Source organism: Pelodiscus sinensis, chromosome 9 (genome assembly GCF_052426305.1).
Source record: "Pelodiscus sinensis isolate ZL-2025 chromosome 9, ASM5242630v1, whole genome shotgun sequence".
In the NCBI taxonomy this organism is placed as follows: domain Eukaryota; kingdom Metazoa; phylum Chordata; order Testudines; family Trionychidae; genus Pelodiscus; species Pelodiscus sinensis.
In genome coordinates, this window is record NC_143060.1 from 27310375 (window position 1) to 27333456 (window position 23082).

A 23082-nucleotide genomic window follows, 5' to 3' on the forward strand; every position below is an offset into this window, starting at 1 on the left:
TCTTATCCCCCCCCACACACACTTGTTGCCTCCATCAGACACAGGAAGGGGGGAGGGAAGTGACTAGTTGAGGGACAAGTTGACTATCTGATAAGTTTTTGCTTATTGGATAGTTGACTAGTCACTTACATCTGTAACACACACACACCCCCCTTGCTACGTCTCTATCATAGGCAACAAGGATGGAGGCGAGGATCAGGGGCACTGGCTCTCACAGAGCCAACTGTCCCCCTCTGCGCTGCTCTCACCCACATAGGCAGCAACATGGGGGGGCAAGCAGGAGCTGGTACATGCAGGGAGCCAGCTTTTATGTCATTTGTTCTCCCTCCCTCACTTCCCACAGAGGTTGCAGCACAGTGGGGAAAGAAGGAGCCACCTCCCCTCTACACATTGCTATTTCTTATACAGGGCTGGCCCGAGCCATACGTGCACCCTGGGCGCGCAGCGCCGCCCTCGGACATGCGGCGCCGCCCCCGGACAGGCAGCGCATGCACGGCCCTGCCCCCGCCTGGCCCAGCAGCCCCACACGGCACCCCCTACAATGGGGTGCCCCAGGCAGTAGCCCGGTTGGCCCATACCTTGGGCCGGCTCTGCTCTTATAGGAGGTGAGGGGAGTTGGTGGAGACAGTACACAGGGTTCCCCGCGCATACCGGCTTCCCCCCGGCTGCTGCTGCTGCCTCTATATCAGAGGCAGAAGGGCACAGGGGCAGGCAGGAGCAGATATGCATAGGGAATTGGCTTTTAAGTTGGCTTCTGTGGAGTATGGAACCACCTCCCCATCCTGCTGGCGCCTCTGTATCAGAGAAAGCAGTGCACGAAAGCGAGGCCAGGTAGGTTCTGGTACACATGGGAAGCAGGCTTTGAAGCCAGCTCTCTACACATACTGGCTCCCACTGATCCTACTGCCCTCCCTGCCTCTAACACAGAAGTGGCAGAGGGTAAGGGAGGGGGAGCCAGTGCTTGTTAAGGATGTTAAATTTCAATTAACTGACTAATTGAATAGTCAATGCAATTTGCATCAACTATTCGATTAGTTGATAGGGTACTTCCACGAAAGTGCTGCGGAGAACACGGAGCCAACAGGGCAGTCTCCTGCTGGCCTCAAGCTCCCCACAGCGTTTCAAAGCAGCAGTGCCATGTGAAGCCCGGGGTCAACTGGGGAGTCCCCCGCTGTCCCCAGGTTCCATGCAGTGCTGCCACTTTGAAATGCTGCAGGGAGCCTGGAGTTAGGCTTCATACAGCATTTCAAAGTGGCAGCACTGCATGGAACCAGGAGTCAGTGGGGGAGTTCCCAGGTGATCCTGGGCTCCACACAACACTGTCACTTTGAAACACTGTAGGGAACCAGATTTAAAGTTGGCTCCCCCTCTCCCCACTCTCCATGTAAACACTTATCTGTTGAAATTTGTTTATGAACACATTTTAACATCCCTAATCTGCACTGGCTTCAAAGATCTCCTACAAACTTTCAAAGTACTCCATATGCTTCACCTCTATCTTCAGCACCAGTATTCACTCTAAGCTTCGGGGCAGCACAACTTCACAGGTGATCAGTCAGCCCCGTCCAATCAGTCAGCTCCATGCACAGAGCCCTGAGCCTCTGACTGGGCAGGGCTGATTAATCACCTGTGAAGCTGTGCTGCTGCAAGATTTAGAGGGAACACTGTTCAGCACTCCATTCTACTTTATAATCCATCTATGGCCCACTTCTACATTGGTGTCTTTTTCCCACTAATGATAGCATTTACAGAACTGTGCCAACATTGAAACTCTCCCCCACCCCCCAGCCCCACACACACATAGTGCTTGGCAACATATGTACATTAAAAGACAAGGCTAAATCCCCCCAAAATAGACAACAAAGATAAAAGAGGATACAAAGGCACAAAAAATTAAAATAATTTACCCAAAAGTCACATAAGGAGGTAGCAGAGTTAGGAACTAAAGCCAGGTTTCGTCACACTAACTTTACTTCTCTATCCACTGGACCATAGTGCCTCTCAAGTGGCTACTGTTCACATGGACAAACCTTCGTTAATTACTCCCAATTCCTTCCATTGCCTTCCCAAAAACATCAGCGTGCTTGTTCCATTAAGCATTAGTCTGTATGGCAAATAACCAAAATGGTCAGGGGTGCAGTCCCATGCTAAGGATGTCCCTGAATCTTCAAGTGCAAGAAACTGTGAATGGATGATCAGTGATGGATCACTCAATTACCCTGTCCTGTTCCTTCTATCTGAATCACCTGGTGAGGGATGTAAAATTCCATTTAAAATGTTAACCAATTAAACTATATATTGAACTGACCTGCCACATGGTGGGTGGGCTGCTCCAGCCTGGCCGGGAGCCAGTTAACAGGTTACCCCGCTAAGCATACCAGTAGGGCAATGCTTACCAGGTAACTAACTGGGTGGGTGAGATTCTGTGGCCTGCACTGTGCAGGGGGTCAGACTAGATGATCATAATGGTTCCTTCTGACCTTAAAGTCTATGAGTCTATGGTTGACCCTTTATATCCCTACATTTAGCACTGGACACCTTACAAAGATAGGATAATGATTTAAATGACCCACAGGACTGCCCTGGAATGAATATTCTTATGTTCTTATATATTCTATAATATAGTCATTGAACCAATCATACCTTTGCTTTTCAAGATATGAACCGTTATTATTTAGCATATTTTAATTTACCATGTAACTGGTCAACTTTAGCACCATACATCACTGTGGTCCTATACAAGTAAGGTTTTTACATTGTTAGGCTTATGTTAAAAATCAAAGTTATGTAATACCCTTTTGTAAGAGTTCTGTTGAACAGCTTTGATAATTACAGCAATGTGAATGGCTTCTTAAATCATCTTGGGTAGCTACTTATAATTCCACAGCACCATAGACTAGCATAGTGCTTAACACAGAAGAATCACCTTATCCATAAAGATCCTATACAGGCAGTCCCCGGGTTACGCGAATCCGACTTACGTCGGATCCGTACTTACCAACGGGGCTTTTCTTGCCCCGGAGGACGCGGGCAGCGGGACCACCCAGACGCACCGCGGTCCCGCCGCCCGCGTCCTCCGGGGCGAGAAAAGCTGCTCCACGTCTCCCCGGTCTCCCCCAGCAGACCAGGGAGAAGCGGAGCAAAGCTGCGGAGGACCCAGGCGGCGGGACCGCGGCGTGTATGGGCGGTCCCCCGGCCCGGGTCCTCCGCGGCTTTGCTCCGCGTCTCCCTGGTCTGCTGGGGGCCCCCCCCCAGCAGTCCAGGGAGATGCGGAGCAAAGCCGCGGCAGGACCGTGGCGTGTCTCGGTCCCGCTGCCCGCATCTCCCTGGTCTGCTGGGGGGCGCAGCTAGTGCGCCCCCCAGCAGACCAGGTTTTTCTCGGGACGCCTGTGGTAGAGCAGCTGGGGCGCTGCTGGTTGGTCCCGCAGCGCCGCTCTGGGCGCTACTGGACCAACCCGGCAGCACCCCAGCTGCTCTGCCCCAGGCATCCTGATTCAGCCACTGCTGGTCAGTTGCAGCAGCGGCTGAATCAGGACGCCTGGGGCACAGCAGTTTGCGTGCTGCTTGGTTGAGACAGTAGCGCGAGGAGTGGCACTACTGGAGCAACCCAGCAGCACCCCAGCTGCTCTGCCCCAGGCGTCCCCAAGTCAGCCGCTGCTGAAACTGACCAGCAGCTGACTACAGGAAGCCCAAGGCAGAGTTGCTGTGCCTCGGGATTCCTGGAATCAGCTGCTGATCAGTTTCAGCAGCAGCTGACTTGGGGACGCCTGGGGTAGAGCAGCTGGGGTGCTGCCGGGTTGGTCCCCGCAGCGCCGCACCTCGGCGCTGCGGGGACCAACCCGGCAGCACCCCAGCTGCTTTGTCCCAGGCGTCCAGATTCAGCCACTGTTGAAACTGATCAGCGGCTGATTCCAGGAAGCCCCGGGCAGAGAAACTCTGCCTCGGGCTTCCTGTAGTCAGCCGCTGGTCAGTTTCAGCAGCGGCTGAACCTGGACGCCAGTTCCGACTTAAGTACAAATTCAACTTAAGAACAAACCTACAGTCCCTGGGTCCCTAACCACTCAAACATTGAGATAGACAAATCAGATAACTTCAAAAGCATCATACATCCTGAAGCTTACATTTCATTTCCACTTAGATTTAGATATCATAATTGGGGGTGTAAAGAAGCATTTAAAAAGGTAACCGTGTAACTGCTAAGAATTCATAGTGGTTTCATGTGCTGCGAGATCTGCAGTAGAACGCTTAAATAAGATTTTTATGTAGTTCCCATAGTGAAGCCTCCCTGGGGGTGGGCAGGAACAGCCCTGAGCCCCCTACCGGGGAAACAGCTTCTCTGTGGCTTTGTAGCCGGTTCCAGAGAGCCAGTGTATAACCTGCTGCAGAGGTCAGGGGTCGGTCACAGACAGGCTGGAGCAGCCCCTTGCTTGGGTTGGGCAGGGAGTTGCTCCATCCCCTATTAGTTAACCAGAACTGGTAAGCTTTACCTTTAGGGACGTAAAAGGTTAACAGGTTTACCATTAATCACAATATACAAAAAGAAAATCATATCAACTATTTAACATAAGCCTGTTTTCATCTGCCCAACTTACCTATCAAAATTCTATAGTGTACTAGAACAAACAAATACACACATCCCACTTCCTTCATTATGTTGAAGACCTTAAAAAATGCAGCCATTTACCACTGATTTAATAGGATTCTTTCCTGAGTACAGGCAGTCCCTGGGTTACGCGGATCCGACTTATGTCGGATCCATACTTACGAACGGGGTTTTTCTCGCCCCGGAGGACCCGGGCAGCGGGACCACCCAGACACGCTGCGGTCCTGCCGCCCGCGTCCTCCTGGTGGGGTCCCCCCCCCCCAGCAGACCAGGGAGACGCGGAGCAAAGCCGCGGAGGACGCGGACAACGAGACTGTGGTGCGTCTCGGTCCCGCCGCCAGCGTCTCCCTGGTCTGCTGGGGGGAGGGGGCGGGGGTCGCAGCTAGTGCGCCCTCCCCCCACCCCTCCAGCAGACCAGGCTTTTCTCTCAGACGCCTGGGGCAGAGCAGCTAGGGCGCTGCCGGTTGGTCCCACAGCGCAGCTCCTCGGCGCTACTAGACCAACCCGGCAGCACCCCAGCTGCTCTGTCCCAGGCGTCCAGATTCAGCTGTTGTTGAAACTGATCAGCGGCTGATTCCAGGAAGCCCGGGGCAGAGCAACTCTGCCTCGGGCTTCCTGTAGTCAGCCGCTGGTCAGTTTCAGCAGCGGCTGAATCTGGACACCAGTTCCGACTTACGTACAAATTCAACTTAAGAACAAACCTACAGTCCCCTATCTTGTACGTAACCCGGGGACTGCCTGTACTAAACAATGTATATTATATACACTATAAGAACATAAGAATGGCCATACTGGATCAGACCAAAGGTCCTTCCAGCCCAGTATCTTATCTGCCGACAGTGGCCAATGCCAGGTGCCCTAGAGGGAGTGAACGGAACAGGTTATGATCAAGCGATCTCTCTCCTGCCATCCATCTCCACCCTCTGACAAACAGAGGCTAGGGACACCATTCCTTTCCCATCCTAGCTAACAGCCATTAATGGACTTTATCTAGTCCATTATAGTCCTGGCCTTCACAATGTCCTCAGGCAAGGAGTTCCACCAGGCTATATCAGGGCTACTCAACTTTGGAAGCCACGGGGGCCACAATAATATTCACAGCACCTGCAGAGGGCCGCAACTTAAATGTGGTTGCATATACATGCAAATATATATGCAAATAGCTTCTTTCACACTGATGGGCATGAATACAAAGCACATCCTACATCCCACAGTGCCCTGGCACCTCCTCCCTGGGGGCTAGAAACACTGACACCCTGTACTCATCTATTCCAGCCAGTCCGTCCGCTTGCATCTTTCAATGCTCACCCTGCCTAGGAGATGCCACACCATTATGCAATGTGCTTCCAGCGGAGACCATGTTCAAAGGATCCTACATTCAGGCTGCGTGTTGAGCACCACGTAAACCCAAACTGCACCGTGGGCTGCAAACAAATGGGCTGCAGCTCGCAGGCTGCATGTTGAGTAGCCCTGCACTATACAATGAACAGATCCCAATAAAAAGTTTTGTAGGATTCAAAGAATTAATATTCATCAAGGTTAAACATTTTTTAAAAAGTATGAGGAAACTAAGAATTTATGTTGGCACGAAAAGAAAAACAGTTTATGTTAAGACTTTTTATTAAAAATATCATATTTAGAAGAGTTCATCAATAAAGATAGTCATTGCCTTAGGTGATATTACATTCTTGTCATGGAAATTTATTTATCTTATGTAAGTTAATAAAAAAAGTTAACTACTGTACTACTAAGAGTTAAAATGATTTTTTAAAGAAACCCACCCAAAGACCTTTGAGCTTTGGGTAAAATAAGTGCGGATCAAATTAGGCTGTAATCCAGCAACTGGCTCTATGATGTTATAATGGGTTGCCTTTTTAGATCAAGTTTTAGGATTGGAGTCTTTGTTTATGCCTGTACCCACTTCAATAACCACCCCATGACGTACATTTATTTCATTTTTTTCAAAAATCAATACATTCACAGCAACTGTTATACTATCACTTTTGTACAGTTAAAACATAACTGCATTAAATTCATAGATTTCTTTATATATTCAAATTCTTAATTTGTAGATTTTTCTGTCAAATAGCTCACAAAATTATGGAGTTTTCAAAATCCTGTTACAATATGTCTGATTGATCTCCTCATGTTGACTATACATTTCATGAAGTGGATACATTGCTTTTCCCAATTCTTTTCAATTTTGAGCACCTTTCTTCCTACATTAAGAGATGTGACCAAATGGAACATTTATTCTATTTTCACTGTATCCTTTAGTGAATTGGTAAAATAAAGAGCCATTACATTCTTCTTCTCCTGAGTAATTATCTAAGGTTTTGTAAGCTCCCAACATTTCATTGTGTGCAAAGTCCATCAATACATCTATTCTAGCCTTACACTGACAACTCTTTTCAGCCCAGACACAAAATCTAATTTTCCACACTTATTATGAAAAACTGCTATAATGTTGTCAACTACCAATAACATGTTAAGTAAGTTGCATCTGACGAAGTGGGTCTTTGCCCACGAAAGCTTATGCTCCTACACTTCAGTTAGTCTATAAGGTGCCACAGGACTCCTCGTCGCTCATGTTAAGTAATATCACAAAGAAGAACAGATGACAATATTATTCCGGCTCTGAGATGCAAAACTCACCTCAGGCAAGTACTGTAGCATTATTACAAGAAAACCATTTTCATTGTCCTTTGCTGGAATTTCTTTGCTCTCTCAAAAGGAAACACAAAATAAAACCACACTCCAAATGAGAATATACAGTCTTTCGGTATAAAGTCATTTGTGTTTCATTTTCCTCTTTTGATACATCCAAAACAACTCATTATACATTACATTGCAATAGTTATATTTTGCACATTTTACCTGTGGCACTGCTTAGATTTACAGGCATTAAAGGAATATGGCCAATCATGCGGTTTTATCCCTTTATTTGATTAGATCTTCCGATGTTTGTCTTCAATACCCTTTTGCTATCATCACCGTAAAGTAAATGTAAATCCCTGGCAAAAACAACCACCTGTATCTGTCCCTTACATCCCGAATCTCAGACGGTAATATTTCAATACTGGGGCTAAACAAATATTAACATCATAGCTCTTTATTAAGTGACAGCTTTACTGAACGAGAAAAAAACCCCTCTGCTTAGGGAGACATGAATGTTCACAGCCTCCCACCCCTTTCTTACCAGCACAACCCCACACTGTGCTGCAGACCCCGCATCGCTCAGGCGGCCCAATGGCTGATGCCGCAGCAAGGCGAGCGGCTCTGGGCCAGCGAAGCGAGAGACACCGGCAGAGCGGGCCTGGCCCTTGGGAGAGAGGCAGTAGCGCCGAGCAGAGCCAGCCGCGAGCCGGCAGGGCCATTACGCGGCGCAAGCAAGGGCAGACCGGGCCTGTCCGCACGCTCCCTCCTGCCGGCTCGCACAAGCCCCTCAGCGAACAGCTCGTCCCGCCCCGCCGCTCGGGGAGGACAGGCACGTGGCCGCTGCCTCGGACGGGACGGGGCTCCCGCACTCAGGCACCGGTCCGAGTGGGGGGGCCCGGGCCGGGCCTGAGACACCGGCGGGGACTAGAGGAGGCTGCGGTGTCAGCGCGAGGGGAGGGGAGGGGCCGCGCCACCCGCCGGCCTCAGGGAAGGAGGCCCCAGGGAGAGGAACAATCCTCCGCGGGAAGGACCCAGCGCCTACATGAGGGGGAAGAAAGGGCGCCCGGGCTCCATACTCGCTGCGCGGCAGCCTCACCTGCTTGGCGGTAGCCGGTGTTCGCTTGTCCCTGCTGCCCGCAGCGGCAGCTCCTTCCGCTTCCTACTGCCTGATCCGCCGGCTGCAGCAGCTCTGCCTCAGACGCCGATCTGCGCCCCGCACGAAGATGGCGCTGCTGGGTGTCTGTCACGCAAAGAGCTGTGCCCCGCACAAAGATGGCGCTGCTGGGCGTATTCAGGCATTCAAAGAGCTTTGCCCCGCACAAAGATGGCGCTGCTGGGTGTCTTCACGCATTCAAGGAGCTTCGCCCCGCACAAAGATGGCGGTGACTGACTCGCAGTTTTTGGCCACGTGGTGTAGCGAGGCACCTTCCCCCGTCCTGCGTTTCTTTTTGACACCGGAAGTAGCTATGTTGCCTGTCTCCTAGCAGCGGGCGCTGCGGTGCGGGAGCTGCTGGGGTGGGGCGGAGGTTGCTGTTTTTATCGCGGGCAGGTAACGTGGGGAGGGACGGAGGGAGCTTTTGCCTGAGCAGCGCCGGGGCTGGTGCTCTGCGTTCGCCCCTTAGCTGGCTGCGGCCATTTCTCCGCGCGACTCCCTACCGGGTAAGGGCTGGAGCGAGGCCCCCATCGGCCCCTCACCGTGTCGTCCCGCCCCGCCCTCGGGAGCCCGAAACCGCGCGGCACGTGCACTGGGCTGCGAGCGCCCCGCGTGACGGGTCCCGGAGACAAAGGGGGTTCGGTGCTGCCCGGGGCTTCTACGCCCGCAGCCCGCCAGGGAACGGGGCGTTGGGGACCAGGCGAGGGGCCCTGCGCGTGCCTAGCCCGAGGCTGACAGCCGGGTGGCAAAGGGGGGCTCTTCCCCAGCGACCCAGTGCAGGATTCGGGTGATAGTTTAGGGGAGAGAGCAATTTCTCAGCCTGGCCCCATATGGTGGGGTGGCCAGCCCGCAGCTCTTTTCACATTAACATGTGACTTATACAGCCCCCCAGTCTCCCTATTCTTCGCCTGTCCGGGGTGGAGGGGGAACTCAGGGCTTTGCACCGTGGTGAGATGGGGGCTTCTGTGTTCTCTCCGTGTGGCGAGACAGCGACAGGCTGCTGGGAGCTTCTGGGAGAAGCCTCGGCTTTAAGCTGTGTGGGGAAAAACCGCAGCAAAAGCAGCAGTTTTCCCCTACTGCTCCCATTCTCCAGCGGTTTGCTGCTGCCTTTCCCCAAGGCCACAGCGACCAATTCGCCAGCTGCCTCCCAGGGAGGGGAACTTGTGGCACTGTGTGACTGAGTGGGGCAAACAAACCCTGGCAAAAATCGTGGAGGATGTGGGATCCCCATGCATCTTTTCTGGCATTTGTCCAGCAGAGAGGAGGCTCTCAGGGCTTCAGCCTTTCAGGGCACACTTGCCAGTATTCAGGGCTTTAGGAGTAGCAGAGCTGAAGTACTGAGCCCTGACAGGTGCATTCTGGTGCTCAGGCTTCTGAAGAGTGACATACGGCCAGGAAGTTTAACCACCCCTGCCATATGACAAACAATTGGTATAATTGACAGATACCAAATGCCCTCAAGTATCAGAGGGGTAGCCGTGTTAGTCTGAATCTGCAAAAGTGGCGAGGAGTCCTGTGGCACCTTATAGACTAACTGAAGTGTTGGAGCATAAGCTTTCGTGGGCAAAGACCCACTTTGTCAGATGCATCTGACGAAGTGGGTCTTTGCCCACGAAAGCTTATGCTCCAACACCTCAGTTAGTCTATAAGGTGCCACAGGACTCCTTGCCGCTTTTACCAAATGGCCTGTCACTGTAACTGACCCTGCAGCCCTATGCTCTTCTGTTTACTCCAGTAAGTTGTTCAAAGGAGGCTTAGAACTAGAATTTTACTACCTTTTGCCTTTACAGACAGTAAAGAGTGAAATTCTTGTTTTAAAAAGGAAACTGTGGCAACCTTGAAGAGGAGAGAAGCTACTTTAGAAGCTTAAATTCTGTAGTCACTAGTTATTCAGTCTAAGTCCCACATCATTTTAGACAGCAGATTTTTTTCTAAGAAATGGAGAGTGTGACTTGCACATTGGGTGTGGAATTAGATGCTTTCCTTCTTTTACTATGCATATATCATGCAAGCTGTTTCATGTGTGACACTCAGTTTTTGGCTGTAGGGCTCTTACTCCATAGAGCAGTTAAAAGTATTTGAGCCTAATTTTATCTGTTTTTCCATCCTATTCTTAAGTGCTAGTGAGAAAATCTGTTTCACCCTTTCATGTACAAATTATCCAAAATAAACATGCAGCCTATAATGTAAGGTTGTTGGAAGCTTGCAGAAGAAAACTATGTATATGCTTGTCATATTTAATTTATCATGCAATTTTCATTTGGCAGACTACGTCAGATACCATCTGTGGCTAAAATTTTTTCGAGATAGTTTGACTTAATGAGGTTATGGGACAGAAGAAGCCATGTCGGAAGAAGCTGTTAGTGAAACACGCTTTTCTTTGAAGACAGCAGCTTTACGGGTACTTGATTTTCCCCTTTCCTGGTATTATTCTGTCATTCAGGTAATTAATATATTGTTTCAGTAGTCTCATTTCTGGTGTGTGGTTTTTTTTTTTAAAGTAACAGATCTGAAGGCAGATCAGGAATTAAAGTTGTTCATTACACTGAAATGTTAATCACGCTGAACAAAACATTGTGGTAGTTCTTTCAAAAGTTTACAAATCAATGTTGATTTCAGGAAGCTTTGACACTTTATTATGATGAGGAAAAATGACAGTTTCCCTTTATTTTTTTTAGTAGTTTACATTTAACCCTGTGCTTTATTTTCCTTTTTATCTTCTGCTACTCAGTTGCTTACTTCCAATTCTAATTAAGGCATATAGTTAACTGCATAGCTGTGCAAATTCATAGAGATCTGCTTTGAACCCTGCAGATCCAATGATATCTGCTTTATATTCACTGGTATCTGCATCTATGAATGTTGATATCCATAGCTCATTTTTGTGCATATGGATGTAGACACAAATTTTTGTATCTAGAATCCAGTAGATTTGCCAACATCCACTTTATATTATCAAGTATCCACATATGTGGATGTCAATGTGGATATCTGCGGCTCAATTTTGGTGATATGGATGCACATTTTGTATCCACACAGGGCTCTAGTTAACTGTTCAGTTCAGAATTATGAACATCAGGGTTAAGAGTTGAGAGACTCTTAGTGTACATCCAGTCTGTTTTCTATTTTCAATGTCCTCTTATAACTGAAACTCCCAAAAAGCCTTAGCTAGTGGCTCTAAGGGGTAGGGATTGTGAATGTGCGGACTATGGGTGCTCTTGAACTGAGCTGTGGAGGGGAATCGGGTGTGGGTATTTGGGCTGTGGCGGCATCATGGCTGAACTCTGGTGAAGATGATTTCAGTGTCTGGCCTTGTGGCTGGATGCCATAGGGCAGTGGTTCCCAAACTTTTCAGCATCATGCCCCCTTTTTGATTTTTGAGAAACCCTCACACCCCGTCTCTCCCCTGTAGCAGCAAAACTTGTTGAGGAAAAAAAAAAAAGGAACTGACCAGGGCCAAAAAACAGAAATAGCAGCGAAACGACGGGGGGGGGGGGGGAAGGGGAAGCTGGGTCACCTCATGTCCCCCCCTGGAATTTCTTCATGCCCCCCCTAGTTTGGGAACCCATGCCATAGGGGAAGGATGTGGGTTTCTGCGCTGGGAGGGAGCCTTTGGCTTGCCCCTGGGGAGAGGGTGTGTGTGTGTTTGGCTGTGCGGCTAGGCCAGGGGTGGGCAGTAATTTTTAAAAGGGCAGCCACTTCAGAAATTTCTGAAGCAGCCCCAGGCCATCCCGGAGGTGGCAGGGCCTCAGGTAGAACAGGCAGGGCCAGGAAACTTCTTGTGTTTTCCCCCTATCCTGATTGGCTTAGGGGTGGAGAGCGCAAGAAGTCTTCCCCCTTACTCCTCCACCCACCTGAAGGAAACAACTGGTGGTTTCCTTCAGGTGCCTAGCAGGAGGAGACCTCACGTGCACTCCCTGTCCTCAAGCCAATCAGAGAGTCTGGGAGTGAGGGAGCATGCGAAGTCTCCTCACCCCTGCAAGAGCATGCAGTGGCTTGTGCAACATACCAGCTGTACTAAAAGAGCTGGCGTGTCTCTCTAGACCAGGGGTGCACAAAAGACCCTCTGCAGGCTGGATTCAGCCTGCCAAGCCGGTGGATCGAGCCCCGACTGCCCTGCCACTTACCCACCTCCAAGCCAATCAGGGCCTGGGTGCAGGAGGAGTGTGTGATGGCCAGAGAAACATGCTGGCTATTTTAAAACAGCTGGTGTGTCTCTCTAGGCACTGTGCGCCCCTGGCAGAGCGGGGACAGGACGTGAGAGACTTTGCACACTCCCCACACCCAGGCCCTGGTGGCATGGTGGTTGAGGAGTGGCAGGGCGGCCGCAGGCTAGATCCACCAGCTTGGCAGGCTGGATCCAGTACACAGAGGGCCCTTTGCCCACCCCAAGCTAGACTCTGGAAGGAAAATGCAAAGAGACAGCATCTTACAAGTTTCTTTAATTCTCTACATCTGGGGGAAAATTTTGTTGTCTGTATTTTGTAATGTAGTTGCTAACAGATAATTTTAGATAAATTACCAAAAATAATTGATATTGACATAATGGTATTTGGACAAATAAAATATGCAGAAATTTGCAGAATTTTAAAATAAGCATATTTAATTTTTTGTCTCATAATTCATAGGAGTAGTTTTTGTTGTATCCTTTGGAGGCAGCAGTGAAAGCAAGCTGGTACATGCAATACATCATACCAGAAAGATATTTGTAGTGGGTACAGTAATGATGGGCAACCTAGGCTCGTGAGTGGGTTGCATGTGTAGCCCTCCTTCATCTTAGTGGCCTGAAAGATTGTCATAATCAAGATAGTGTCCCAATTTTGCTAATGGTACTTGTATACCGAGAATTCGTGGGTTGTGCTGATTGAACCGGAACAGCACTTTGATTGGATGCAGAAACACCACATGGCTTTCACAGTCAGTATTGTGTGCAATCAGCATGCACTTCACTTCACATCCTCTTGCTACATGTGCTTGTCACTTTAGTAATAGTGGGTATGTCTAGACTACATGGTTCCGTCGACAGAGCCATGTAAAATAGTTTACTCAGCATAGTCAATGAAGCAGGGATTTAAATAATCCCCGCTTCATTAAAATAAAAATGGCCGCCACGTTGTGCCAACGATCAGCTGATCCGGCACAGCGCGGCAATCTAGACACGGCACGGTCGACAAGGGAAGCCTTTTTTTCCACGAGGCATACCGGAGCGGTCGACAAAGGCTTCCTGGATCAGCTGATCGTCGGCACAGCATAACGGCCATTTTTATTTTAACGAAGTGGGGATTATCTAAATCTCTGCTTCATTGACTATGCCGAGTAAGCTATTTTACATGGATCCGTCGACAGAGCCATGTAGTCTAGATGTACCCAGTGGTAGAAAAAAAACTACAGAAATGGAAACCAATGGAATTTTGCAAAATGCCTCATAGGCTGTACATAAAACCCCTGATGGGCCGCAGGGTGCCCACCTTGTAGGAGGAGCCGGCTACCCAACTCCTCTGGCATGGCTGTACAAACCCAAACCCCACTACCTACCCTTCCACAAACCTGTGTGTCTTTGTTCAGCAGGACAGAGCGGATGGGGGACAGAGCTGGGAAAGAGCTGCTGGCGTTCTGCTCCTTCCCCTGCTGCCTCTCCCATCTCTGTGGAAGGGCAGCGCTGGGGGTTCTGCTTCTTTCTTAGCTGTGGTTCCCAGGAGAGCCTTGAACCACAGGGCTATTTCAGGAACCGCAGTGGAGAAAGGAGCAGAATGCTGATAGCAAACTCTGGTATGGCTGCCTGGAAGGGCAAGGGGCAGTACAACAAGCATGTCCAAAGAGCTGCTTGCATTGGACTATGTGCAGTTGTCTGCATTCTGCTCCTTTCCTGAAGTCACCAGCACAGCAGGAGGAGGACAGAGCACATAGCCCCATGCCCTCTGTATTCCCTGTAAGCTGTGCACCTGGGCAGCTGCTCAGGAAAGATTCAGATGCTGCCCAGCTGATTAGCAGAGCCCCTACAGCTAGGTTTTCTAATCCAACTGGTGGTGCACATTCATATGTGTCTCAGTGCACATAAAATTTATTCTGCACATGAATGGAAAAAATCCACACATGGATGGAAAAGACTAGAGGGAACACACTCCTTCTCCCCCAGTAAAGAGGGATGAATCATGCCAGGAAGGGGGAGAACATGGGGTCCAGAGGGTGAGGGGAGGGAGTCACATAGAGGATCACATTTTCTTCAACCCTCCTTCCCCTCCCCCCAACTTTGCTGTCTTCATCAGTACTGGTAAGAAATGGTTTTCATTTATACCACTGCTTAGAGGATATTATGACTATAGAAAACTTCATGTGCTGTTGCCATACCATGTAGAAAAATGAAATGCTGTTTGTGGGGGGAAAAAAAAAGAATAAAATATAAAATTGAATCCAGAACTTGTTCTCAATTTAATCCATTCAGCCACAATGACGGGAAATCAAAACTTGGTCTGCTGTGCTGACAGTCTCCAGATTTTTTTTTTAATGTGAAAGACAGTGATTTATATTAATTTCATTGTATACAACCAGTGGCTTCATTAAATACATTATGTATTGAAATGCACATACATATTGAAATTAACATTTTATGATGTATTACTTTGAATAATTTGGCAATATCCAAAATATTTTTCTTATTTTACTGCAAATAATGAGAAGTCTGATACATTCATTCTTTTTCTTGTAAAACCAGCTCAGATCTCAACTCACTGAGTTCATTGGTCTCACCTTGGGCATTACTGCACTATTGTCACCAAGCTAATGAACTCTATAAATGTGCTGTCAAGCTCTGGGATTAATATTACATCCTGAAGGGTTTCCTTTATCTCTGCTCAATTGTTTGCATCATGTGTGCATGCATAGTTGTGTGAAATGATATCTGCAGAATATCTAATTACAATTTTTTAAAACCCCAAAACTTTATGTAGTTCATTATTAAATCAAAAGACTACTTGTAATTATTTATAAATACATGATATATTGTTGATTTTTTGCTCCCTGTAATCTTATTTTGGGTTTTTGCAATGCTGCTGGGTTTTTAATGCTTGTCTTTTCAGGTTTGTTATAAACATAGTATCTATATACACTTATGTTTTCCGAGATCTACAGCTCTGGCCAAAAGACTATATGTGAGTGGGGATAAAACATCAGAGGAGCTCTAAACTGCTTTCCAGTTGTCTTACCATGGGTTTGGCCTATATCCAGGTGTCTTACCATGGGTTTGGCTAAAGGCTTGCTGGCAGGACTTCTTTAAATTACTAGCTGCTTATAGCTCCAAGCAATCTTCAGCTGAGAACTGCCAGACAGTTGAGATGCTTCAGCCATGCCCCTTATTCCGAGGGAGGGGCATTCCATAAAACCACTATGCCCACCCTTTGTCTCCCTGTGAGAGCCTCCCATGAAAGGTTTCTGTTTTCTGCTCTCTACCACCAAAACAGCACAAGTCCCTTATAATCTTTCCCCTTATATTCCATTTAAATATTTTTCTTTAGTTTCCTGAGCTGTTTGACACTTCAGATTTCCAAAGGTTTATATATATTTAATTCCGATTGTATCAATGAGAAGCATTCTAAATATGCAACAAGTTGTACCTCCGGGGTCCAGCACCTTGGTGATCTCCCTGGTCTCGAATGAGGGAGTTTTCCAGACGAGAAGTCAATTCCAGCTCTTCAGGCTGGCTATGCTCCTGGCCTCGACTGACCCCCAACCAGCAGCCCGGATGGGCTGCTAGACGCTGGTCATGCAGACCTTAGCGCCAGACCCCCTACTTCTGGTCTGGATGGCTTGCCAGACACTGACCCCTATGGAGGCTGGACTGGGCCCTGCGGTTGAACACCAGCATGTTGCTACCAGTCCAAGCTCTGTGGGTGGATGCCAGCGCAGCTGACCCCCCTGTTGGTTTGGATGGGAAATGGATGCTGGTCCCAGCCAAGCGCCAGACGCTGGCAGGGCTCCTAGCCACTGGGCCCCTGCCACTGGCCCAGCAGAGCTCCCAGCTGCTGCCCTTCCTGCCACTGGACTTCCTGGGGCTCTCTGATCCAGAAACATTTGTGGTCCTAGCAGACAACAGATCTTTCCAGACCATAGAGTCCCAATTAGGTGCAACCTGTATTTGAGCTTTGTTTATCACGATAAATACAGAGATTTACTGAAGAAATAGAAGTTAAGAGACTAAGATTCAATCTCACGTAGGAATGTGAAAGGTTAACTGGTGAGGACTAGAGCAGCTCCCCACCTACCATGGGCACGGGGTTGCTCCACCCACGTGGGGCCCACCGCAAACGGAGGCTGCTTGGGTGTCGAGTTGGGCTGGAGTTTCCCCCTCCCTCCGTAACTGGTTAACATGTTAAACTTCACATTTAATAGGCTAACTAACTGCAATTTTACATCCCTAAATTAGGTTTAATCGCCTAGTTTATTTCTCTGCCTGTGCAGAATTTTGCTTTATTGTGTACTTATTTATGGTTTTCTTCAAAACTTAAGAATGAAAATGGCCTATATCCAGAAAAAAATGTAGAAATAATGTATTGCTCTGGTAACCAAATATGAAGTGTGAGCACATGTGATTCAAACTAAAAAAAAAGAACGAACAGTTTTTCTTAAATTGTGGAAAGAGGAAGGATAGAGATCCAAAAAACATTTGTCCAGCAAAGACTTGGCTGTTCCTCATGGTTTTGGTGGGTTTTTTGAAGGAGATGTGTGAGAGTTGTTGTTTTGCTTTTTTTTTTTTTAAGCTATTAGGTAAATAATTTTGACAGTAGCAATGGTATCTTTGTCAGTCACTGAAATTTAAAAAATATTTACCTGAAAGTTTTGTCGAAGCAAACGCCTCACTCAGTTTACGCGGCTAAACAGACAGTTTTATTGGCCAATAAAAGCAAAGTGAGCCAAACGTGGTCTCAGCAAAGCCTGGGTCCAGTAAGGCTACCTAATACAATCAATCCTAGTATCTTTATACCCTTAACCAAACAGTCTGACGTCAGGGCATCCAATTACAGAAATAATCAATTAGACTAGGAAAAACAAAGCCTTATCAACATGATGGCGGACAGGTACGAGGGAGTACCTCTCCTCTCTGAACCAGCCCAATTAACACATTCCAATAGCACATCTGTCTTGGCCTGGTGCATGGGGTGATAGAAAGTTCACTCTGGCCTACGTGCAAAGACAAAAAGCTGAAATGGTTTCTGTTATACAAGATGGCTTCTAGCTAAACATAAACTAACTTCATCAGTTTGAATATCACATCCTTAGGAATTCAGTAAAATTATAAATGCCTAAAAATATCCCAACTCTTAGGGTGTCTTTACAGAAGAATTACCTCAAGTGACAGGCACCCACAATTGCCTACCCCTCTTCCACCACGTGAGAAGCCACACTGCAAGGCCATACCTGTATTGCCGTGTCTTCACAGATGCTGTTCTCACCCCATGGGTGTCATTAAGTCTTATGGATTCGTTGTGCAGCAGTCAGCTGAATTACTCTGATTCTTTCCTAAAAAATTGTGGAAGAACTTGTGTGACGTAGTGGGGGTACCTGGCTGGTTTCTATGCTGCTGGCTCTGGGGTAACCTCCACTGGCTGTCGTGGGGACCACGGCCCAGCAAAACAGGATGAGTCACTATGCAAACCAGTGGCCAGACACCCCCCATGGAGAGGAACAAAGGAAGGTGGAATGCTGCCTTGGCTGGGGGGCAGGGCTGGAAGTTAGGGAGTTGGTTGCTGGCTGTCGGAGGGCATGGAGGAGAGCCTAGGGGAAGGGGCTGGAGTTTAGGGGCCCAGTCTCCCCCATCTCAAGGGGGCCTGAGGCATCCTAGCCCAGTTCCTGTAACCAGATTACATCTGTTCTGCGCTGTGCTGGAGGAGCAATAAACCACCCTCAATTCCACTGGCTGGTGCAGTCTGTTTGTGCCATTTCGGGGTGCAGGAGACGGGGAACCCCCAACGCGCCGTCACACTGGTGTCAGAAGTGGGATGCACTGCACCCCGTGGATGAAGCTCCCAGCGGCAAGCGACAAGGCGCAGTAGAAGCAAGAGCCCTAGAGCCAGGCGTGCTGGAGACAGAGCGAAGCGGTTCCTGGGAATCGTGGGGCGCTGCAGCACTAGACTGGTGAGTCTGCACCGAGGGGCCAAGCGGGCAGATGGCCTACGCCCGACTCTTGAAGGCAGAGCTGGTGGGGCTGTGCAGAGAGAGGGGCTTGCCGGTGCAGAAAGCAACCAAGGCCCAGCTGATTACCCAGCTGGAAGAGAATGACCAGCCACAGGGCCAGGATCTTGTCCCCAGGGGAAGCAGCCAGACCCCCCCTGAGAGTGTGTCAGGCTCAGAGAGGGGGAGGAGCGCTGGAACCCACCGGAGAGATGAGACAGCGTCTCCCGGGAGGCCTGCAAGCCGTAGCCCATCTAGGGCAGGGGCCAGCCAAGCGGAGCTGCGGCGGCTGGAGATCCAGCTGCGGATCAGGGAATTGGAAGTAGAGGACCGAGAGAAAGAGCGCCAAGATCGAGAGAGGCAGCGACAGCATGAGCTGGCCATGGCAGAGCGGAGAACCGGCGGGGCACTGGCTGCGCCAAGTGCGGATGGGCCCCAGGGTCCCAGGACTGCCAGGCGCGTGGAGAGGCTCGTGGTGGCCCAATTGAAGGACATGGGCGACATAGACGGGTTCCTCAGCTCCTTTGAGAGGGCCTGTGGACTGCAACGGGTTCCCCCAGCTGACTGGCTGCAGGAGCTCATCCCCGCACTGAGCCAGGAGGCGGCCGGAGTGCTCAGTCAGCTGGAGGACCTACAGCCAGGGGATTACAACCGAGTCAAGGAGGCCCTGCTGCACAAGTTCGGGCTGACCCCCGAGATGTACAGGAAGAAGTTCCGGGGGGTACAGAAAGGGCCACAGGAGACCTATGTGGACCTGGCCTCCCGCCTGGCGCAATACGGCCACAAGTGGGTGTCTGGAGTCGGAGCCCAGACCGCAGAGGAGCTGCTCAAGCTGGTCATGATGGAGCAGTTCTATGAAGCGTGCCCACCCAAACTGAGGCTGTGGCTCAAGGACCGGAGACCAGAGAACCCCCAGGAGGCCGGGAGACTGGCGGATGAGTTCACGGAGAGCCGGTCCGGGTGTGAACGGGAGTCCCGGAGAGAGAGGGAACCGCGCAGAGGCCGGATCTCGGCTGAGCGACGGAGGGAGTCAACTACGGGGCGAGACCAAGGAACAGGTCGTCTGCGCCCCAGAGAACCAGCCAGGGCCTGGACAGAGACAGCCCAAAGCCTAACTTGCCATCGCTGTGGGCAAAAAGGCCACAAGAGGGCTCAGTGCACCAGGTCCCAGGACCGGGGACTTTCCAGGGTTAACTGGCTGGGGCGGGGGGAAGGGCAGGCTGCCCCAGAGGCAGGGGCTGGCAGGCAAACCTCAGCTCAGAGAGAGGGGAAGGATGCTCAGTGCACCTCCCCTGGGAGGTCTGATTCTCAGGAGGCGGATTTCTCCGTGTACCGGGTGGGGGCAGGACGGCCCCTGCGGAGCGAGTGCCTCATACCCCTGGAGGTGGATGGTAGGAAGGTGACGGGCTTCTGGGACACGGGGGCGGAGGTGACTCTGGCCCGATCCGACATAGTGGCCCCGGAGCGGATACTACCCCACGCGCAGCTGACCCTGAAGGGCATAGATGGGTCCCCGTTTAAGGTGCCTGTAGCCAGGGTGCATCTGAAATGGGGGGCCAAGGAGGGCCTCAAGGAAGTGGGGGTGCACCCGCACTTGCCCACCGAGGTGCTGATGGGGAATGACCTAGAGGAGTGGCCCCATGAATCCCAGCGGGCTCTAGTCACTACCTGGAGCCAGAGCCAGCGGGGGGCTGACAACGTAGGTCCAGGGAAGGACTCCTGGCAGCGTCCTCAGGGTCCCATCCCAGTGGACACGGGGTCCAGCCAGGCTGGGACTCCGGACCTAGGCAGAGGTGGGGGACAGGTCCCGATCCCTGCCTCAGCAGCTGAATTCCAGGCTGAGGTGCAGGCAGACCCCTCCTTGCAGAGGCTGAGGGACCAGGCTGGCCTCCGTGCAGCTCAGCCCCGGGGGAGAGGTGGCCAGGAGAGATTCCTGCGGGAGCGTGGGCTCCTGTTCCGTGAGTGGCTCCCCCCCAGGAAGGCGAGGGCATGGAGGGTCCAGCGGCAGCTGGTCGTCCCCCGAAAGTATCGCCTCAAGCTGCTGTATTTGGCCCACGATTCCCCCGTTGGGGGCCACCGGGGGATCCGGAGCACCCGGCTGAAGCTGCTCCAGCACTTCTATTGGCCGGGAATCTTTACAGCCGTGCAGCGGTACTGCCGGTCCTGTGACTCCTGCCAGAGGGGCGGGAAGGCCCAAGACAGGAGGAACGCGGCTTGGGGGTCTCTACCCCAGATAGACCCTCTGGGCTTGCTGAGAGAGTTATGGGAGGGGAAGTCCTCCCTGGATGGAGCATCGGGGGTGGAAGCCGCCCTGGTTGTCCAGAGAAGGCTCGCTGGGCTCATGGCCCCGGCCCGAGAGACCCTGGCCAGAGATCAAGGCCAGCGGAAGGGTGGGTGTGACCCCCGAGGACAGGCCTGTGCCAGTCGCCCTGGAGCGGGGCGGCGAGTGGACAGAGGGAAGCCAATTCATGTGGGGCCTCGCCACGGCCGGCCCGAGTCAAGGGGAGCACCCATGTCCCCGGGGCGGGTTCCCACGCAGAGGACCCGAACTTCCCTAGGTCACGAGCGGAGTGACCCTGCTCAGTTCGCTCTCGGAGGGGGGAGAACTGTGACGTAGTGGGGGTACCTGGCTGGTTTCTATGCTGCTGGCTCTGGGGTAACCTCCACTGGCTGTCGTGGGGACCACGGCCCAGCAAAACAGGATGAGTCACTATGCAAACCAGTGGCCAGACACCCCCCATGGAGAGGAACAAAGGAAGGTGGAATGCTGCCTTGGCTGGGGGGCAGGGCTGGAAGTTAGGGAGTTGGTTGCTGGCTGTCGGAGGGCATGGAGGAGAGCCTAGGGGAAGGGGCTGGAGTTTAGGGGCCCAGTCTCCCCCATCTCAAGGGGGCCTGAGGCATCCTAGCCCAGTTCCTGTAACCAGATTACATCTGTTCTGCGCTGTGCTGGAGGAGCAATAAACCACCCTCAATTCCACTGGCTGGTGCAGTCTGTTTGTGCCATTTCGGGGTGCAGGAGACGGGGAACCCCCAACGCGCCGTCACACTCTTGTCTGTCCTGGGCCAGCAGGGAAAACGGGGGAAGGCACTGAAGGACTATCAACTCTCAAGTGATTTAGACTGTGTGGTCATTGTAAAATGGGTGGGTTAACTCCAGGTGACCTGGGTTGAAAGCACCACCACGATGACATGAGAGGATTTTGTATGTAGACAGGAGAAGGACATGGTGGCCATGCTTAAATCAGAGCTTGTGTTAACTCTGGACATACGTATGTCTTTTCAGATAAAACTTTCTCCTGGGTTGAAGAAGTTGTTTGCAGTAACAGCAGTGAGTGCAGTATCTATAATTTTTCTAGCACATCATTTTAAAAGAAGACGTGGAAAGAAAAACACAAAAGCCTCACCATGGGAGCCAGACCATCTTGTATTAGAATGTACTAAAACAGCTGCATCAGAAAAAGGTACATGAGAGAATCAAAGACTTTTTTTCTTTAAAAAAAAATTGTATGTACTCTGCAGTCAATTGCAAGTCTTTTTTAAAATTATTTTTGGAAAAAAGACACTGAACATGTTTATAATTCTAACCATTTAAATAAAGTAGAAAAATAGACAAGTGTAAGAACAAAAATTAGAATACTAACTCAGGCAGGCATTGCTCTTATCATTGAATGATAATCTCTGCAAATTAACTCTTTAAAGCTTATTGAGAGCTGATAGTTACTGTTTGTTTTCAACAATTCTGGAGATATATCAAAAACACATCTATCAATATTCAAGCTTTATTTTAGATCAAACAAATTGTTTTGATACTGTGCTCTTTTTTGCAGATATTTTGATACTTTTATATGTCAGCATCAGAGTTAGAAAATAAGATAGAGATCTATCTATCTATCTATCTATCTATCTATCTATCTATAGATATACAAATCTTATGATATAGTGTATAATTAGATATTCTAGTTGCAGAAACTCTTAAAATTAGTCTGTCTTTATTAGGTTCCAGTTGTTCCAGTAGCAGACAAAACTTGACCCTTTCTTTGAGTTCAGCCAAAGAAAAAGGATCTCAGTCTTGTGTTTATACAAATGGAGGACTTTTCAGTAAATACTCTGGTTCAGTACAAAGTTTGGCCTCGGTAAGTATTAGCTATTCTTAAAGATCTGTTACACAATAAACTGAATAAACTACTGAACTGTAATTTTCACTGCCTATTGTGAATGCACACAATGATTCTCTTGAGCTGAAAATGTCTGACTCTGATGTGCTGCACAGCCTCGGAAGGCAGATGCTGGGTGCACAAAAGAAAGAGCCATGTGTGGTCAAGGGCAATTTATCTTCTACATAAGAGCACACTAAGTTCCATATTAGAGAGTGAAATAACATTCAAGATGGGGGAAGAATTCTCACAAATCCTCTGTTTACTGTGTATATCTCCCTCTGGACATTTTCTTTTCTGTGCTAGGACAGCCAGAGGAGGTAAATCAGTTCTGGAGTTTAGTAGCTCAG

The 23082-nt window shown here is 49.8% G+C and overlaps 2 protein-coding genes across 8 annotated transcripts in view; one reads left to right on the forward strand and one right to left on the reverse strand.

The window, feature by feature from the left end:
* USP33 (ubiquitin specific peptidase 33) overlaps positions 1–8513 on the reverse strand; it is a 106245-nt gene extending 97732 nt beyond the window's left edge. For 2 of the 5 annotated variants that reach the window (XM_006129575.5, XM_075936302.2), the window contains exon 1: positions 8358–8512. The gene's annotated coding sequence lies outside the window, so the exon portion shown is untranslated. Of the gene's footprint in view, positions 1–7258; positions 7764–7802; positions 8322–8357 lie in introns of those variants that run through there. The other 3 variants (XR_012905932.2, XM_075936303.2, XM_075936305.2) reach the window with 3 other exon arrangements.
* A 152-nt stretch (positions 8514–8665) lies between these two features.
* The window catches only part of MIGA1 (mitoguardin 1), a 65669-nt gene continuing 51252 nt past the window's right edge, over positions 8666–23082 (forward strand). Inside the window, exons 1-4 of one of the 3 annotated variants that reach the window (XM_075936323.2) lie at positions 8666–8810; positions 10682–10815; positions 21862–22039; positions 22575–22711. In XM_075936323.2, the coding sequence (XP_075792438.1) occupies positions 10759–10815; positions 21862–22039; positions 22575–22711 (372 nt within the window). In that variant the 5' untranslated portion in view covers positions 8666–8810; positions 10682–10758. Of the gene's footprint in view, positions 8921–10681; positions 10858–21861; positions 22040–22574; positions 22712–23082 lie in introns of all 3 variants that reach the window. The other 2 variants (XM_006129576.5, XM_006129577.5) reach the window with 2 other exon arrangements.